Source organism: Hippocampus bargibanti, linkage group LG12 (genome assembly GCF_051943395.1).
Source record: "Hippocampus bargibanti isolate YZ-2025 linkage group LG12, ASM5194339v1, whole genome shotgun sequence".
Taxonomy (NCBI): domain Eukaryota; kingdom Metazoa; phylum Chordata; class Actinopteri; order Syngnathiformes; family Syngnathidae; genus Hippocampus; species Hippocampus bargibanti.
Genome location: NC_142745.1, coordinates 3,202,701 through 3,222,419, shown reverse-complemented (window position 1 = coordinate 3,222,419; position 19,719 = coordinate 3,202,701). Strand labels below are relative to the sequence as shown.

At 42.7% G+C, this 19,719-nt stretch overlaps 2 protein-coding genes across 2 annotated transcripts; one reads left to right on the top strand and one right to left on the bottom strand.

Moving 5' to 3' along the window:
* Positions 1–27: 27 nt before the first annotated feature.
* On the top strand, positions 28–10,238 carry tgif2 (TGFB-induced factor homeobox 2). Its single transcript, XM_089011073.1, has 3 exons — positions 28–431; positions 2,029–2,270; positions 6,908–10,238. Exons 1-3 carry the CDS (start codon positions 413–415, stop codon positions 8,294–8,296), a joined length of 1,650 nt encoding a protein of 549 aa, XP_088867199.1. The 5' UTR covers positions 28–412; the 3' UTR covers positions 8,297–10,238.
* Positions 10,239–11,321: 1,083 nt separating this feature from the next.
* myl9b (myosin, light chain 9b, regulatory) lies at positions 11,322–18,255 on the bottom strand. Its single transcript, XM_089010085.1, has 4 exons — positions 18,107–18,255; positions 12,961–13,163; positions 12,718–12,879; positions 11,322–11,995 (listed from the first exon to the last, which is right to left on the bottom strand). Exons 2-4 carry the CDS (start codon positions 13,142–13,144, stop codon positions 11,820–11,822), a joined length of 522 nt encoding a protein of 173 aa, XP_088866211.1. The 5' UTR covers positions 13,145–13,163; positions 18,107–18,255; the 3' UTR covers positions 11,322–11,819.
* Between the last annotated feature and the right edge of the window lie 1,464 nt (positions 18,256–19,719).

Here is a 19,719-nt window from a genome sequence, read left to right as displayed (position 1 = left end):
GCTGTTGTCCAGGCAAGCGCCGCGATTGGTTGACTGCTGCCAAAGAGGCAAAAAGGACGCTCGTGATTGGTCCACAACCGTCAATGAGGCGGGACCGTTGCAGTGGCGACTGTCAAGATTGGCAAAGAGCTGCGCTTGCTGCGTGCAGGTAAAGAACAAACGACGCCGAAAGAAAACATTAATCTTTTCCCGAAAGCCAACAGTGGGATGGGAACTGGCTCTCCATATAAAGCCCTTCGCGTGAACCAACCACGCATGCGACTCGTTTAAGTTTGCGGAGCGAATACGGGAGGGAAAAGGAGCGCGTGGGAAGAAAGTGCTGTTGTGTCAACCGTCGTTTGTCTCTCGGGCACGCTTCCTCACAGTAACAACTTGGACAGCTGCGCGCTTTCCAGCCAGCCATCAACAAAGAATGAAAGCCTTCAAACGAAGTAAGTGTATTATTTTTGTATTTCTTTTTTTACAGCAATCTCTGTGTTTCCGATTCTAAGCAAGGACTCGCTGTCTCTCGTGACCCATATGTGGTTTTGCTGTTGGTTTAGTATGGAATGCGTGTTTTGTGAGCGTGCGTCGCCAGCCAATGCGGCGTGTTTGTGTTTAATTGTAGAGGGACAGCTAGCCAGCTAGTTATCTCCGGAGGCAGCCCGCTAGCCCAAAGGCATCGCGTCCATCTGTCCGAGTAACACGCGGCACAGCGTTTGTCTCCTTTGTATCCCAAACTACAATTTTTGGCCGTTTAAAAAGAAACGCTATCCGTCAAACGTGGATGTCTTTGAAAAACGGGCTAGCATGAAAACTTATTGGGGTCGGCTAAAGGGCTCGTGCGATGCTGAGATTTTTTTGTCGACCTATTTAAACAGTAATGGCTCAAAACGCCGCTTTAACATAATTTTAGTTTCTTTTTTTAGGGTTGAAGAAAAGCTTCGAAGGGACACGGCCCGCGTTTGAGCTGATTTTTAAATCAGCGTGAGCTTGTAAACAAAACAACCCCCCAAAAGTTTGGTCTCTCTTTTGACAACGAGGTGCCACCAATGGCAGACAATGTCGTTTTTTGGGCTGCAGCTGGGAGAAGCAAGGAGTCGACAACACGAACTTGACAAAGAAAAGACATTAAGTCTGACATTTTTTATAGCTAAAAATGAAGTCAATTTAATCCAAATCACGAACTTTTTTTAATGTATTGATTTTTTTATGTCAGAGGGCGCAACACAATTTAACGAGAAAACGATTTAACGCACGAACGTTCAATATCTCGAGCATTTGTAGATTACATCTTAATCGAATTTCCTTCCTAAGTTTTATCTGTTTTTAGAATGTTTGACAAGTCGGGAGTATTGCCCCCAGGCTGTAGGTTTCACTCAAAACTCGTCAGCTTTAGAGGGTTTTATTTGTGGCAGCACAGGTAAAATGCTCCTTCTCCCACTTATGATGTTATTTTGAACAGTTCCATACTACTACCACAACACACCTAGCGACACTATTGTTCTCCAAATTAGTTGTAGTAAAAATAATTTCTCAAATCCAGTTTTATTAAAAAAAACTACACGACCCAGAATTACAAGTTTGTATTATGGCTGAGTTTGAGCCTCAGTACAAGGCGAAAACGACTTGCTTCTTCCCATCGCATGGTCAATGGACTCCTGGGCCTGCAGCCACTGTGATGTTGATATGCACACAATCTCCTTTGTGAAGACAGGCGCTGCCCTGGGGGTCAGGTTTCACTCAGCCGCAGAGAGAGAAAGAGAGGGAGACATTTAGTGCATTCTGTGGCCCACCCCATGGGATCAGGCATGTTCCATTTTGAAGTGGAGATTCCCCTCCATTGGCCACCAAAAAAAATCCCAATGACAAACGCAACATCTTTACTTGGAACAAAGTGGTTTTTTAAGACCTATCGGGGGTTTGGATGGTGGTACTTGATGATGGAAAGCCATTTCATTAGCATGAATGTAACGAGCTATTTTCTTGTTTGTATATAATGGATGCGGTATCACTCAACCTGGTTAATCATTTGTCACCTTTTCGTAGCTGCAGAAGAAGAGCGTCATATGGAGCACGAGCAATCTTCTGCCGTGTCGGACAGCGATGACGGCTCCCCCCTCGACCTGTCAGGAAGGGGACTCTTCGGGAAGCGCCGTCGCCGTGGCAACCTGCCCAAAGAGGCGGTGCAGATTCTAAGGAGTTGGCTGTACGAGCACCGCTTCTACGCTTACCCCTCGGAGCAGGAGAAACTTAGTTTGTCCAGCCAGACGAACCTCTCCGTGCTGCAGGTAGGAAGTCCATTTCAAGTTTATACAGTATCAAGATCATCCTTTCTAGGTTGGGCTGTTTTTCTGGCGATGGTTCTGTTTCATGAAAATGATTAACTCAATCACTGCCAGACGATGTGATAATGTGCCCACTCCAGTGCCAGAGTTTTTGTCATTGTCACTCGAATTCCAGGACCCATAGAATATTGAGTTTTAGGGCTACATAAGCATTCAATACAGGGTAAGAAATTTTAGACTCTCTTATTTCATCAGAAAAAAAAGTTAATTCTGATATTATATGGGTCTGGAGTTATATGAGCTTGAAATGAGGGCGGCTGTCCAAAATACAATGCGATACATACATATTGGTTGGTATCGCGCTTTGACAACAGCTGAAGCTGTAACCGTCGCTAACATGGGGAAAAAAGGGAAATGCTGACCCCTTGTGAAAGGAAAAACATTTCTTGAGCTCTGCCCAGTGCTTTATCGGCACCCATGCAAAGAAAAACAAAACCCAAACTGATTAGGGAATGGCGCACTGTCATATTTTCAATGGCAGTGAATACATTAAATGCTCACCATGAAAAAAAAAACTATTTGTGCTCACAATACACAAAATACACAAAATGTGAATGTAAGGACCATATTTCCGCCACACAGTTGCCGCCCTAGTAGTTTTTTTTTTTTAATGTTGTTGTGTCGATGACCATTTTGTTTTTGGGAATCTTTTACTGAGCATCTTCATCTTTATTAAGTTCATAGAGTTTCTTGTTCTGTAGCCACAAGGGGACATAAGCCAGTGTCTTCTTGTGCCGGTCCCAAGCCCGGATAAATACAGAGGGTTGTGTCAGGAAGGGCATCCGACGTTAAAGCTTGGCCAAAACAAACATGCAAATCAAATCTCTGAAGATGGAGGACACTGATTCGCTGTGGTGACCCCTTGAAGGTAAAAAGCCGAAAGGAAAAGAAGTTACCGACCTAGTAGTACAAGTTCAACAAACAACGAACTCCTGTGTGACTTGCTTATTAGGCGTTAATACTGTTAGCTAATGCTAATGTATGCATCCCCAAAAAAGCTCAATGCAGCACAACTTGCTCGTTGGCTTTGACATCGCTACTGTTGCAGACTACTCCAACAATCACTTGAAAACTTCTCCCAGCCATGCCATTTACACTTTACAGTTACAGACAAGCATAGGTACTATGATAAATAAAATACAATCACAAATAGAATACAATAAATAAAATATAATTATAAATACAAACAAGAGAAAGAGCTACACAAAAAAATGCTTTAAATGTATAAAGAAGAAAGTTGATTGTATATTTGACCGGGAGCCAGTGGAGCTCTTGGAGGACGCGGGGTGATGTGGTGAAAGGATGAGGTTCTGGTGATGATCCGCGCTGAAGAATTCTGGACAAGTTAAAGTTTGTGGAGAAGTTTCTGAGGGACACCAAGGAGAAGTGAATTGCAATAGTTTTTGAAGCAGCACAAAAAAAAAACCCCACCCTAACTGTTAGCGAACCTTTAATCAATTCAGCTTTGACACATGACCACGCCTCTGAAGTGTCAACAAAACTATCACCAACTAATCGTAGATTCATCAAAATAGTGATCTTGTCAACACTTTTTCTCACTCAAAACGTTTTCTTTAAGTAATGTTTGGATTGTGGATTGCTTCTGGCGGGCGGGTTTTGTTGTTTTGGCTGAGAGATGCAGATGAAATGATGAGGATTGCAGCCCCCCTTTTTTTTCTGCAGATAAGTTTCGATTAGTTTTTGCTTTGTTCAGTTCTCTCGACTTTGGGGAAACATCCTCTACTAGCCTTGCGCTAACCTTGAACACGCAGTTTCTAAATCATGATACGCCCCCTTCGGATGACGTCATGCTGCCCATACACTCGCTTTAATCTTTGTCACTCTGAATTTTTAAAGTACAACCGATGCCCCCGGACAAGTTGTGTCCATAATTTGTAAAATCACTTCAAATGACTTCTACTGAGCGTATTTTACAAAGAGCCCACCGCATATTGCTACAGTAAAGTCTCGTTATATCGATATCGGATATATCGATAGTCCCGGTTATATCGATACTATTTCTATGCACGCACGGAGAAAATTACATGCAAACAGAGTCGGATATATCGATAGTCCCGGTTATATCGATATTTTTTGGGACTCCCTTGAATATCGATATAACGAGACTTTACTGTATATTTTACCTTTTAGGACTCGCACTGAATATTCAGGAAGTCTTGTTTTTTTAGTTGGTGACGATGAAAAGGTTTCTTCAGCCGTCATCTGTACTTCTTTGAAGAAGAAAGTAGCGGAGGGGGGCAAACAGGCCAGTCGTTAGTCAGGAATGTAGGAACAATCAGTGGGGTCACAGGGAGTGGTCCTCTGCTCCCCCCAACCTGAGTGTAGGGACCTATCATAGCTGTGTCCGGCGCCGCCATGTCTGGACATTAGGGATATATAAATAGGGCCGATACGACCAGTAAGATTTTAGTTTGCTGACGAAGCCTCTTGGATAGGAGGCGAAACGTCCGACACCTTCAAAAAAGTACAGATGACGGCTGAAGAAACCTTTTCATCGATGGACCACTCCTGTACGACTGAGAGCTTACACAGACGTTAGTTGGTGACGATAGCTGCCGTGACGTCACTGACCGAGAAAGCGACAAACAATGCATTTTGGGTACTTTGTTTGGTCTGAAAACTTTGTGTTGATCCGTGTTGATGGCGAAATTGGAAGGAAAACACATAAATAACGCGATGGTGGATCATTGTGTGTTGCACCAAGACTAGTATTTGATAGTAGTTGACACGAATTCCCAGCAGACAAATCAGCCCATTTCCAACAGAGCTTGGGCGCCATCTTCTGCATTTTCTGGGACACTACATTTCAGTCCAGATGCCACTGGCCACTTCCGGGTTTAATTTGAAGTAGTTTTGGGACACTTTAAGTCATTTTTATTGGTGTTTTGCATTTGACAAAAATATCATCTTGCGTGTTTTGGGTATTTTAGATGCTATAAAACGTTTTTCTGATGTCAGTTAGGAAACAAAATAAATGGTGTCGATTGTCCTTTAATGTTTGAAAAGACTGCATTCAATGCATTATCGGCGGAGCTAATGATTTAATAACCAGCATTCATGAGTCAGACCCTGCTCAGCAAGCCCCTTCGACGTTTCATTTCCTCCCCGTCTCATCATCAAGATGTGCTTGAGCCACAAGTTTTCATCATGTAGTCGCTTCGCTGGAATGTCTTTTGGCCTGCTTTTCCCTGCGGTTCAATATTTTGAGCGCAGGCTTTCATTATTGCCATGTGTCTTCAGGAAGGTTGCGCTGCGAAAAGGGAGCGAGGTCATGTCTGGTCACGTCAGCCCAACTTTGTGTTACTTCACCATCGGGACTCTTCCTCAGCCTTTAATGATTTTGTGTCACGATTTAACTCATTCACTGCCATTCCCCAATTTATTCGGGAATTGAAAAGTGGGATGTGGAGCGCCATTCCCGAATTAGTTCAGGTTTTGGTTTTTCTTGTGGGGTGGGTGCCGGTAAAGTGCTGGTCAGAGCTCTGGCAATGTTTTGTCCCTTCCATAAGAGGGCAGCATTTACCTTTTGTTCATGTTCTAGTTTCATCTGTTGTTAAAGCGCTATACAGTGATACCTCGGTTTACGAACCCCTTGGCCTACGAACTTTTCGGTTTACGAACGTTAAATTTATGACAATTTTACCTTGGCATACAAACTATTTTTCGGGATACACACAGAGCTGCCACATTGAGTGATGTGTCGTTCGCGAACGAGCCCGTTCTCCAAAAAGAAAATGACAGCCGGCTTGTTTTAGTCCTCTATTCTCCGCCCCCAGTCGTCGGTTAAAGCCACGTGATTGGTCAAGAACGCATCAGTGAGGGGAGGTGGTTTAAGAAAATGGTTTAAGAGAGAGTAAGAAAATGGTGAAATTTGGACTTGTTTCAACTTTGGCAGAGTCTAGACTGCAAGGTTAAAATTCCCATCAATCAGGCTCCCCAAATAACCCGCACAAGCCATCTGTACACTTCCTACGTTCCTCATCAAGTGTTTAATGCTGATGAAAGCGGCAACTCCATTCCATCAAGCCATCGACCATCACAAAGGTAAATAAAACGACTTTATTATACTGTACAGTTTATTTCTTTAATTATAATACCATAGCACATTTATTATACATAAAATAAGGTATATTTCTTGTAGTTTTAAAGCTTAGAAAATTAGAAAGTCGAAAATTATGTTTTATGGGGACCTGGGAATGGATTATCCTCATTTTAATGGTTTCCTAGGGGAAATCAATTTTTGGGATACACACTTTTTGCCTTACACACTCTGTCTGGGGACATTTCAAGCTGAGATAACTCCAGATCCATATAACTTAGGAATTAACTGTTTTTTTTTCCTGATAAAAGAAGAGAGTCTCAGGTTTGTAACACTGTATTGAATGTTTATGTAGTCCTAATCCGCAATATTCCGTGGGTCCTGCAATTTGATTGAAAATGACAAATACCCTGGCACTGGAGTGAACACATTTTTGCACATTGTCTGGCAGTGAATGAGTTAATTACAATCCCGTTTCAAGACTCGTATTAATGTCCACCTCCATGTTCCTCTCATCCAGATATGTAACTGGTTCATTAACGCACGTCGCCGTCTCCTGCCTGACCTGCTGAGAAAAGATGGCAAAGACCCCACCAAGTTCACCGTCTCACGCAAGTTTAGCGGCAAAAACGAGGGCCACTTGTCCGCCGGCGGCGCCGACAGCCACTCAACCACCGGTTCCGCTCAACAGCGCCCGTCTGTCATCCACTCGACCCCGGCGTTGGACCTCAGCGTCCTGGGAAATACCGCTACCGCTATTCTGACCGGGGCGGGCTATCCCGGAAAGGACGTTTCCGTTCAGGCGCTGATGAGGATCGACACACAAAGACTGCTGATGGAGGCCGAGGAGCAAAGGGCCAACACAACAACAACAACAACAACAACAACGACGACAACTGGTGGTCTCTTCAACACCCCTCCCCCAACGCCGCCTGAGCTCATCCCCACTCATGATTTTAGCGATCTGAAGCTTCTGGTTGACGCGGCGCTGCAAAGGGCAGCGGAGCAGGAGAACCTGAACCAGATCCAGGAGAGCCCCAAGATCCCGAAAGAACCCGTAAAGACTGAGAAGTTGGAGTCGCAATGTAGCCCTTGCGCTCGCGACATGGGTCCGACGCCCCCTCCCGAAGACAGCCAGCAAGTCTTGGATCCGTGCAGAGTGCAGAGTCTGATGGAAAAGGCCATGGCTGTGTCGGCGGCAGCCAGAGCTTCAAATACTCCAGAGTCGTCCGCCGTTCCTGCGGCAGCTTCAGTCCTGGTCTCGGCCCCCACGTTATCCCCCTCGCCTGCGCCCAAAGTCATTTGGAGTCCGCCGGAGAAGGACCCCAAGCAGTCGCAGCTCATCCCAGCTCACGCGCCAACCTTGGTGACGGTATTTGGGCAACCAAAGTCTGAGAAACATTCAACCGATCCCACTCCAACCGCCAATAGTCCTCCAGTACCTGTGACGAGACCAGTACCGGTCCCAGCTCCGGGTTCTACCTCCGCAAACCAGGCCGTACCAGCGGCCGTGACGCTCGTTCCAGCCGCCGCCACCGCCGCCTCTCCAACCGTCACCTCGTTGCCAAACCCGCTTTTCCTGCCCTTCCATAAGTCCCAGCTCTTCCCCTTCACCGTCCAGTCGCCCGTCCCGCATTCTCTTCTGCCCTTGCCCGTCGCCACCTCCGGCCAGGTTCCGCCTCAAGTCCTCAAAGCGTCAAGGCCGACGGTGGCGCCTCTCCTGGGTCTACCCTCGCACCTCACCGCGGCCGGCGGTGGCGGCGGCGCTTCACAGAGGAACTCGGCGGTGATGCCCAGCATGTGGAGCATGGTCCACGCCGACGCCAGACAGTCCGGCCCGCTACAGGTTGTGACGGCGCCCATCACTGGTGCGACGTGGGGCCCCCAACACACGGCTTGCACACAGTGAGTAGAACGGAGGGGCTTCCCTTTTTTTGGGGGGGTGGGGGCGGACTGTTGAAAACAGAAAACGGACTGAATTTCATGACCACTTCTCGCTGAGTCCTACGAGATCCGGGACTTTTATTTTTAGATGAGCGATTTTTTTTTTTCTTTTATCAAGCTGCTGGTTCAAGCAACTTCACCCCTTTTTAGAAGCCCCTCCCCTAAAAAATCTTCTCAATCGGTTCTCTGTGCCCCTCATTCGTCCATGTATGTGGAATATGAAATCCTCCAATTTTCATTCGTGCTGTGGGAGTGGCCGAATCTTGGCTCGGATCCCCCCCCCCCTCCCTTACCACCGTACTGGATAAACCCAAATGGATTTTGCTGTAGAATTCATATTCGCACATATTATGAAGACATATTTTTGACTTTGCTTCCTCTTTAAAGTGTTTCAGGATCACACATTTGCTGTTAGCGTCACTCTGAGCATTCCATTCGGTGCACACGAATAGCCGCGTGCGGTTTGCCATGCCTGTGGTAGCAATCGTTCTCCAATGGATCAAAATCTCTTCAAACGTGTTATATTTTTCTTTTTCTTTTTTACTCAGTGTTGTGACACTAAAAAGATTTTCTTTTTTTTTTTTTTTTTTACAATTCAAATCATCCTCATTGGATGTTTTTCCTCTCATGGGGTTTAACTGGAGTCAATAATGACTTTGTCCCTTGACGATGTACCACTTGGATCTCGTTCTACAGTCGCCATGTCTTTTATTTTATAGCCAAAGGAGTTTCTTTTTTGTGTGTGCCTGTGATGCATTGTCATCCATTCCAACAGTATTGTCCTTGAAGGGATGGACAGGGGGGGGGGTGCTTGCGGAATGAAAAGGACGGACGGTCACATAGGCTCTGTTTACTGAAGCCAACCGTGGTGTCAAGTGTTGCCGCTTGATGACATCATGCTTTTCTTGCAGCTTACCGTGACACTTGGCGCCTTTTTTTTTTTTTTGTCTGAGGCAATTGACAAGTGTGTTTTTTTTTTCTTGTGATCTTTCATGTTTAGCCAAAGTTGACTGTCACAACTGACTTTGTTTATTGAGGTATATTGTACGTTTCTTTACGTCCCACCTCCTACAACCCCATCTGTGCTTTAGAAATGTCCAGTCATTCATGAAATTGTAGTTTCCATGAAACTGTCTTGAGAATACCTGCAATATATTTTGTGAGAACTCAACGTCGACAGCATAGTGATACTGTAGCCGAATTGCGAGGTTCCTGTTTACCACAATCATTGAACCATGGCCAGTTTGTACCATTACGTATGTTGCATATGCGCCGAGATGGACACATTTTTTTTTTTTTTGTCCTCTCATCATCCAGTTCCTTCTTGTTATTTTTTTGAATCTCATTACTGTCAGCTCTATTCAGGTTTTGTTCTTGTTGTCGACAGATGTGCATGTATACCTCATTTTACACCGGTCACGCCAGGATTAGGTCTTGCGTAGAGAACTAAGTATTAAAGTATCATTTTTGTTTTATTTTTTATTTTTACTACTACATGACTTGTGATTCTGGAAATGTCTGGTGAAAAGAATTAGACGGACAGGTTTTAGATAGCATGTTATTTTTTTTTTGTATCTTTTAGATGCTTGACATTCCAGTTGGAAAAAATGGTTTTGTATGTAAATATTTTCAAGGTCAAGTCATTGTAGTTTGGTCATGGCATATTTATCTCAAAGATTGTCGTTTCCTCACTGCTAAACCCATTCAAACATCTTCGCAATGTTACTGGCCGTTAGCAGTATGACGGGCTTTTGTGCCTTAAACTTTTGACTGAGGGATTGATGTCCCCCCAGACACCCTGTTTTTTTTGTTTTTATGATCTTTCATTGATTCAATAGTTTGTGCAATATATGCCTTAAACTTTAAGTGTGTTTTGTATAAGAGTTTCAAAGGAATAAAAGCTCAGTTTTTCATACAGTCGCTGTCATTGCATTTTGTAGTATCGCAAATAAAACGGGTGGTGTTTTGATTTTAGCATTAGATTCAGAAAATACATAATTTAAGACGGTCATATTAAGGCTCTGTCAATTCCGGTACCTCAAGTCAATGCCCCCCCCCAAAAAAAACAGGAGAGTCTCATTTCAAGGACAACCGACGCCTCCGGACAAGTTGTGTCCATAATTTGTAAAATCACTTCAAATGACTTCTACTGAGCGCATTTTACAAAAATTCCACCGCATATAGCTATATTTTACCTTTTAAGACTTGCGCTGAATATTCAGGAAGTCTTGTTTTCGAGTTGGTGACGATTCCTGACGTGACATCACGACAGGAACGCCCCTGACCGAGAAAGCGACGCACAATGCATTTGGGTACTTGGTCTGAAAACTTCGTGTTGATGGCGAAATTAGAAGGAAAACACATAACGCGATGGTGAATCGTGTGTTGCACCAAGACTACTATTTGATATTCGCTGACACAAATTCCCAGCAGACAAATCAGTCCATTTCCAATGGAGCTTGGGCGCCATCTTGTGCATTTTCTGGGACGCTACATTGCTGTCATTGATGGCTCGAATTGATATGGGAGGACTCCTTTAATCGATTGCAAACATTTATGCTTTCCTCTTCAGAAGTATTTGAATCATATTCATAACTGGATGAGTAAAAAGAAAGCATCTTCTCCGAATCTGAACGTGAGCTCATTGTTTTGTTTCTTGAGCAAGGCAAGATGACTTGGCGTGACGTCACGAAACTCGGGGCGGGACCGTCTGAAACTCAGCATCTCCGGGGTCATTTTGAAGTCGTTTTGGGACACTAACTCATTTTTAATTGGTGTTTTGCATTTGACTTAAAATATCAGCCTGCGTGTTTTGGGTATTTTAGATGCTATAAAACGTTTCTCTGATGTCAGTTAGGAAATAAAAAAATGGTGTCGATTGTCCTTTAATAATGTGATCAAAGTCATCCCACTCAGTCACCAAATTGATTTTAATTTTCTACCGTACAAGAGATACAAAGTTGCACAAAAAAATCACTTTAAGGCGATGATGAATTTTATATATATATATTTTTTTAATTGAGTGTCTTGCTTCTCAGACATGATCCATTTGTTTTAATAAATCAAAAAAAGCTTCAGATGGCGAAAAATAAATCTGAGCAATTTCCACTTTACGGTTTCACAATTTTAAGGCACACATGATCGATCCTGACCGAAAGCATCCAACCAGCTGGTGAAATTGGAGTTTTAACTACAAACTCTTTTAATCCCACCCCATCAAGTCCACATTTGATTATCATACAAAAAACAGTGCAGGGATATTTCCCATCAGGGGCCATTTCTATTTTTATTTTCGACTAAATCTTGCCAAAATATACTACTCATTTTTTGCTACATATCTTTGCCGTGCGGGTTCAAATATTTAAGCAAACGCATTACCAAACTTTATAAAATGATATGACTTATATGACTTCATAAAAGTAGGACATAGAAATCGATTATGTGTCGGGGTAACGAAGGCAAGTTGGTGGTCAAATTCGCATTCTTCTCTACTCGTCATCCTTGTCTTTGGCGCCATGTTTGAGGATGCGGGTGAACTCTGCGTAGTTGAAATTGCCCTTCTTATCAATGGGCGCCTCACGGAAGAGCTCGTCCACGTCTTCATCTGTGAAACGGTCGCCCATGGTGGTCAGCAGCTCCCTCAGATGGTCCTCGTGGATCACACCTTTATGGGGCAAAATGAAAAAACAAAAATTGGCTACCTAAAAATGTAAGGAAGAGATGGGCGTGTATTTAGTGATCAAATATTCTGTTTCGACAAACTATCAAATGGGTTTAACAGATCTTTTGCTTGTTAAAAGCAAAGGTTCAGGAACATTTCTCAAATTATAGAGGTGCTTGGATTTAATTTAAAGGTGTGTCAGCACCCACCCAAAGGGCGTAAGACACTTGTAAAATGGCTTCAAATGACGTCTACTGGGCCTCATTTTTATTTTACGTTTTAAGACCCGCGCTGAACATTCAGGAAGTCTTGTTTTTGAGTTGGTGACGAGTCCGTACGTGACGTCAGAAAAGGACCGCCTCATCACCGTAAAAAAGACGCATTGTAGCGTCGTTCCATCACATCAATGTATTTTGCTGTACTGTTTTTTTTTTTAAACCATGTCTTACACCCAAAAGCCGCCAGTAGAGAGAGGCAAACTCCATGGAAAGAATGAATCAGCCTGTGGAAACGAGCTGATTCATTCCTCACAGATTAGATTAACCTTTATTAGTCTTGCAGTGGAGATATTTACATTTCACAGCAGCAAAGTAATGAAAGGAAGAGGAAAGGAAAGAACGATGTGTGGTTATCTGCAAAACACCAGATCTAACATGCCTCTGTGCAGGATTTTCGACCTTCATAGAAATACGTTTGACTTCAGTGACCCAAACCTATCGACTCACCGGACCCTTCCTCGTCAAAGCAGGCAAAGGCGTTGCGGATGACGTCCTCTGGGTCGGTGCCGTTGAGCCTCTCTCCAAACATGGTGAGAAACATTGTGAAGTTGATGGGTCCCGGTGCTTCGCTCATCATGCCCTCCAGGTAGTCATCAGATGGATTTTTGCCTGATGGCAAGAAAATGACAATCTGATGAAACCAACAATGGGTGATATCGAGGTTGTCCAAAGAAATTGAAAGGCGTGTACCCAAAGAGGCCAACATGTCATGCAGATCCTCCTTGTCGATGAAGCCGTCCCTGTTCTGGTCAATCATGTTGAAGGCTTCTTTAAACTCCTGAATCTGAGACTGGTCAAACATGGCGAACACGTTGGAAGTGGCCCTCTGGGGGCGCTTCTTCGTCGTCTTCCCCTTGGCGCGCTTGCTCGACATGGCGGCAGCTGAATTTGGCCTGAATATGAACAATTAGTCATATTTAAGTACAGTCAAACCTCGGTTTTCGAAGGTCTCGGTTGTCATCCCATTCGGTTTTCAACCAAAAATGTCATATTTTTATGCCCCGGTATACAACCGAAATTTGGTACTAAACCAAACTGAGTGCATCTGAATGCATCACTCGACTACCCTCTGCTTCCTTATACGTCACTTCCTTATATGTCACGTCTTCCTCATTGTGACCGACGCATTAATATTGTTGTTTTATTTTTGCGAAAACACTGACATATTTGGTTAAGATCTCCTGAATACGTAGTATGATTTTAAAGCAAGCAGAGGATGGTTTGAAAAGTTAGTTTGCCCTGTGTTTGCCCAAAGACAGCTGGGATAGGTGCCAACACGCCCCATGGCAGAAAGAAAATTGGTGAAAATAAGTTTGTTTTTATAGAATTTTACACATGACCTGCTCTATTATTAAGTTTGTATCCGGTTTATGCGATAAAATAGTTAAAAAGTTGTTTTCTAGACTTGGAACGGATTAAGATTTTTACCATTGATTTTAATGGCAAGTGCTGTTTCGGTTTTTGAACAAATCGGTTTTCGAACAGGTTTCTGAAACGGATTATGGTCGAAAAGTTTAGATTCGGAGGATATGCTTTCTTGCTACTCATCCAGTTATGAATATGATTCAAATAGTTCTGAAGAGGAAAGCATAAATGTTTGCAATCGATTAAAGAAGTTCTTCTTCTGCATAACATTTTAGATGCTGTGTTTCGAGCAGTGGTTCTTAACTTGGGTTCGATCGAGCATTCAGGATTCGAATCAGTCTTTGGTTGGACGAACCATCTGCCATGGATGTTATCACACACTCGACACACTCAAGATGTCATTTTGTTATGACACGCGTTTGACAATCACAGACTGCAGTTGATCACATGACATCACTTGTCCAATCAGTGTTGTGGGTGTGACTGTCATGATGTTACGTAAAAAAAATAGTTATACCATGTAATTTTGTCCTCTTTTTTTCTTTTTTAGGGTATAGACATGATAAGCTGCGGATTTGCCCTCAACCTTTTTCGCTTAGCTTTATCCACTTGTACAGCACAATATGATTGCTTTATTGTAGCTAATCGAATTAAATCTATTAATCAAGGTGAACAGAATTGCCAATACGTATCCTAGTGCCAACACTGTGCAGTGCTTAATGCACTGCACAGTGTAGGTTATCATCATTGTCGCATCTTCTCACAGTCTCTCTCCAGTGATTGGTGTGAAAATGACACATCCCCACGGCGGCTTCACTTGACATCCACCCACAAATAGACCTGTCAATCATATTCGACTCTCGGATGTGTGTGCTGTCAAGGCCAAAAGAGTACATTCAGGTATATGCAGGACGGAGCGGGTCCATTTTATTGGATGAGTCACACCAGGGTGACATCAACCTATTTGTGTCCCCGAACAGGACCACTGTGTTCAGTTTCAACTAGTTACGGATCAAGAAGATGGCGACTCTCCCATTCTGCCCTCAAAGGCATTTTAACCTTTCTACCAATAATATACAGTATGTACTTTTTGTATGGTGGTGGTTTTGTAAAGTATTTACGGTGATTTGAATCTGAAACAATCGAATTTGCCTGACATTACATCTCCTAGGTTATATTCAACTTTAGGAGACTTGCCGAGATGATTGATATTTATACATTTGAACACTTGATCAAGCGAATCATGACATAAGTAGTTGGAAAAGTATACGTTGCATTGCGGACTTTTAAAGGACAACCAACACCATTTTTTGTTTCCTAACTGACATCAGAAAAACGTTTTATAGCATCTAAAATACCCAAAATGGATATGATATTTTTAGTCAAATGCAAAACACCACTAAAAATGAGTTAGTGTCCCAAAACTACTTCAAAATGACCTTGGGATGACGAGTTTCAGAAGGTCCCGCCCCCTTGTTCGTGACGTCACGCCAGGACGTCTTGCCTTGCTCTAGAATCAAAACAATGGCTTCAGATTCGGAGAAGATGCTTTCTTGTTACTCATCCAGTTATGAATATGATTCAATTAGTTCTGAAGAGGAAAGCATAAATGTTTGCAATCGATTAAAGAAGTGCTTCCGTGTCAATTCGAGCCGTCAGGACTCCAATGTAGCGTCCCAGAAAATGCACAAGATGGCGCCCAAGCTCCATTGGAAATGGGCTGATTTGTCTACTGGGAATTTGTGTCAACTAGTATCAAATACTGTAGTCTTGGTGCAACACACAACGATTCACCATCGCGTTATTTATGTATTTTCCTTCTAATTTCGCCATCAACACAAAGTTTTCAGACGAAACACCGTACCCAAAATGCATTGTGTGTCACTTTCTCAGTCAGGGGCGTTCCAGACGTGACGTCACGTCAGGCATCGTCATCAACTCGAAAACAAGAATTTCTGAATATTCAGCGCAAGTCTTAAAACGTAAAATGTAGCTATATGCGGTGCAATATTTGTAAAATACGCTCAGTAGAAGTCATTTGAAGCCATTTTACAAATTATGGACACAACTTGTCCGGAAGCGTCGGTTGTCCTTTAAAGATCATTGGTTTTCATGTTCAATCAATAAATAAGCAGTGGTTGCTCGTTTTTAGCAAAACCCGTATTGGACACTTCAACTATTATACTACTTTTGTCATCTTATCATAAAAATGCTTTCAAAAAATAGCTTCCAGTGATATGACTTTATCGCTTGAATAAATAATTTGATTACTGGCATGAAAGTACATACCAAAATGTTGAACTCACTGCTGGCCTGCAAAGCGAGACTCTTCCTGTTATGCTTTCCTGCTCTCTTCCATTATTTCAGACTGCTAATATTAATTTAGGAAATGTGAAAAATCACATGATAACATTTAACTTCAAACTTTGTTCTTGTGTAATTAACACAGGACAACCAGTTCTACTTCCATACGTTCCTTGCAATAACGCAGACATAAAAAAAAATGACGATTCATTCCTATTTGGTCAAAATCGACGTTTGTGCAAGTCTCCGAAGGTCTCACTGCAAGATTACATTAAACTGGAAATAAACCTGCATCTACTTTCCAAGTTATCCCTTGAGTAACCATGAAATTCCACAATCAGATAACACCGTCTCTCATCCACTTAGATTTTTATCACTGCTCCATACGTGCGTGTGTTAAAGTTGAAATAGCACCAATGTAAACAATCCAATTTGAGGCCTTCTAATTGTGTTATCGCTTTGGCTGTAGTGGAACAAGTAAAAGACTGTTTTCGGGATAGAGTATGATCAATGAGTGCAGTCCGATATAGTCAGGCTCAGCTATGCAGAATGGGGGTGGGGTGGGTCAACAAACAGGACTGCTAATCTTTTCAACCTCGGCAACAGAGCTAAGTTTGGCTTGCCTTGCCTTCATCAATGCTTTGGAGTGGCGAGAACAGACCGTTTACAACTGATCACATTTTGGGACGCTACACTTGGGGAAAAAAGGCACTAGGGAGGGTCCAGAATGAACTACAGTGTTACCTCGGTTTACAAACCCCTTGGTTTATGAACTTTTCGGTTTACGAACGTTAAATTTATGAAAATTTTACCTTGGCATACAAACTATTTTTCGGGATACACACGGAGCTGCCACAATGAATGATGTGTTGTTCGCGAACGAGCCCGTTCTCCTAACAAGAAAATGGCAGCCGGCTTGTTTGTGTTCTCTATTCCCCGCCCCTAGTCTTCGATTAAAGCCACGTGATTGGTCAAGAATGTAGTAGTGAGGGGAGGTTGTTTAAACATTATTGACACAGGCAGACGACAGAGAAAGAGTGACAAAATGTATAGGAAACAGTGAAATTTGGACTCGTTTCAACTTTGGTAGTTCAAAGGCACAGTGTAGACTTCAAGGTTAAAATACCCATCAATCGGGCTCCACACATAACCCGCACAAGCTGTCTGTACACTTGATGCAAAAAGCTATCAACCCAGCTAAACAGAACACAATTGATGAGGAATAAGGTAAAATTATCACAGAGAAAGCACCTACAAGGTATCATTCCTCAAGATGGTGAAAGAAGAAGGCTACGTTCCTCATCAAGTGTTCAATGCTGATGAAACCGGCCACTCGATTACATCAAGCCATCAACGACCATCACAAAGGTAAATAAAACAACTTTATTATACAGTACAGTTTATTTCTTTAATTATAATATCATAGCACATTTATTATACACAAAATAATGTATATTTTGTGTAGTTTTAAGGCTTAGAAAATTAGAAAGTAGAAAATTATGTTTATGGGGACCTGGGAACGGATTGTTCTCATTTTAATGGTTCCCTATGGGAAATTAATTTCTGGGATACACACTTTTCGCCTTACACACTCTGTCTGGGAACCAATTAAGTTCGTAAGCCAACGTATCACTGTCGAGAACACTATAGACTATAATAGGACTTTATTGTCTCCATCACAGTTGAAGTTAGTTCAGCAGAATACATTTTTTTAATGAAGAAGACAGAGTAGATGACAAAACTCATAGCGACAGTGTGTGCGTGGCCCCCAAATTTGTGTGCTGACCCACCAGTTGAGAATGACAGCTCTTGACCTTTATCTTTTTAATCCGAGCGCAACTCCTCGGACACAAGCAACACTCACAGATGTTGCTAAAGAGGAGTGGAGTTCAAAGGTCAGGAGTTCCAAAAACACTAAAGTGTGGAGTGCCAGGGGGGGAGTAAAAGAGATCTAAATGGGTCATAGGAATTTCACAGCGGAAGGGTCCAAATGCACATAGAGTAGTGCGCGCTCCGTTTCATCCAGTCTCCCAACAACAATGCCACCCATCCGCGTGCCCCCCGTGTTGCAACCACCAGATCTTCACTCTTGGCACATTCCCACAGAATCCAAAGCACACTCAACACTTCACGTACGATGCAGTAGGAAAACCACTTTCATTCTGACCTTGACTTCAGGTAGAACTATGCGGGACTCCCTCCAACGCTCTTTGTCCACCGCTCCAGACGCAGCACTATGTGGGAAGGGAAGCAGGCAGTCCCACTGAAAAGTTTGTTCACAGCATCGGACCCTCCCCTTTCCTGTTCCGGCCAATGGAGAGATCGGCCCGGCCTGTACAAAGACATCTCAGGGCCAGGCCATTTCTCCATACAAGGCAAAAGAATGCACAGGCTGCAGCTTGCGACCGCCACACAGACGAAAGCGAAGATGGTTGTAGGGGGGAGACTACGCTGACATGACAGGAACTACGATAAGGCTGCCTTATTTAGAGAAGAAGGCCTAAATATTTAGGAGGAGGAGGTGCGGTACGTGGTCGTGTTGTGAGCAGATGCAGAGACACTATGTGAGGCATCAGTGTTTGAGTTATCAGGACAGCAGTTCCCTTAAAGGACAACAAACGTCTCCGGACAAGTTGTGTCCATAATTTGTAAAATGGCTTCAAATGACTTCTACTGAGCAGATTTTACAAAGATTCCACCGCTAATAGCTATATTTTACGTTTTAAAACTCGCACTGAATATTCCGGAAGTCTTATTTTTGAGTTGGTACCATACGTGACGTCACTGAAGGAACGCCCCTGACCGAAAAAAGGACACATTGTAGCAGTCCTTCCATCACGTCAATATATTTTGCTGTACTTGTTTGGTCTGAAAACATCATGTTGCACCAAAAAAAAAAGCCAGAAGAGGGCGACAAAGCTGGAAACGGACTGATTAATTCCTTACACGGCTTTGTCGCCATGTTCTGCCTTTTTTGGGTGCGACATTTCCCACCCGATGCCTCAAAATGACACGGACTAAATTCTTTAATCGATTGCAAACATGTATGCTTTCTTCTTCAGAACTATTTGAATCATATTCATAACTGGATGAGTAACAAGAAAGCATATTCTCCGAACCCATTGTTTTGATTCTCGAGCAAGGCAAGACGTTTTACCGTGACACCACGAACATGGGGGCGGCACCTTCTGAAACTGGCCACTTCCGGTTTCAAATTGAAGTACTTTTTAGGCACTTTAAGTCATTTTTATTGGTGTTTTGCATTTGACTAAAAATATCATACTGCGTGTTTTGGGTATTTTAGATGCTATAAAACGTTTTTCTGATGTCCGTTAGGAAACAAAAAAGTGACGTCGGTTGTCCTTTAAATAGGCACCTTGCTTTGCCACCACTGTGACATGAACATCCCCTGATTTATGCCATGGAGCAATGCTGCTCTAGGGCATAAAAGAGCCCTATTGCATTATATGTTGTACTAATTCCAATATAGCACTGCTATATAATCATTCTATCACTACTACTACAGTACTACTAACAACAATAATAACAATAATACATAATTTAATTATTATTATTATTAATAATAATAATAATAATAATAAAGTACTACTAACAACAATAATAATAAAAATATTAATTAACAAGCATAATAATAAAGCATAATAATAAAAATACTACTACTAAAAGTATGCAGTAAGATTCCGCCACTGCAAAAAAAAAACGGCAATGAACGAGTCTAGGTTGTTCTTCAAAAGCAATAACACCCTCTGCTGGATAAAA

Coding starts and splice junctions, on each gene's coding strand:
- tgif2 (XM_089011073.1), top strand. Junction 2,271..6,907: donor CGAACCTCTCCGTGCTGCAG/GTAGGAAGTCCA, acceptor CCTCTCATCCAG/ATATGTAACTGGTTCATTAA.
- myl9b (XM_089010085.1), bottom strand. CDS start 13,144: ATGTCGAGCAAGCGCGCCAAGGGGAAGACGACGAAGAAGCGCCCCCAG. Junction 12,880..12,960: donor TGACATGTTGGCCTCTTTGG/GTACACGCCTTT, acceptor TCTTGCCATCAG/GCAAAAATCCATCTGATGAC. Junction 11,996..12,717: donor CTTTGACGAGGAAGGGTCCG/GTGAGTCGATAG, acceptor TGCCCCATAAAG/GTGTGATCCACGAGGACCAT.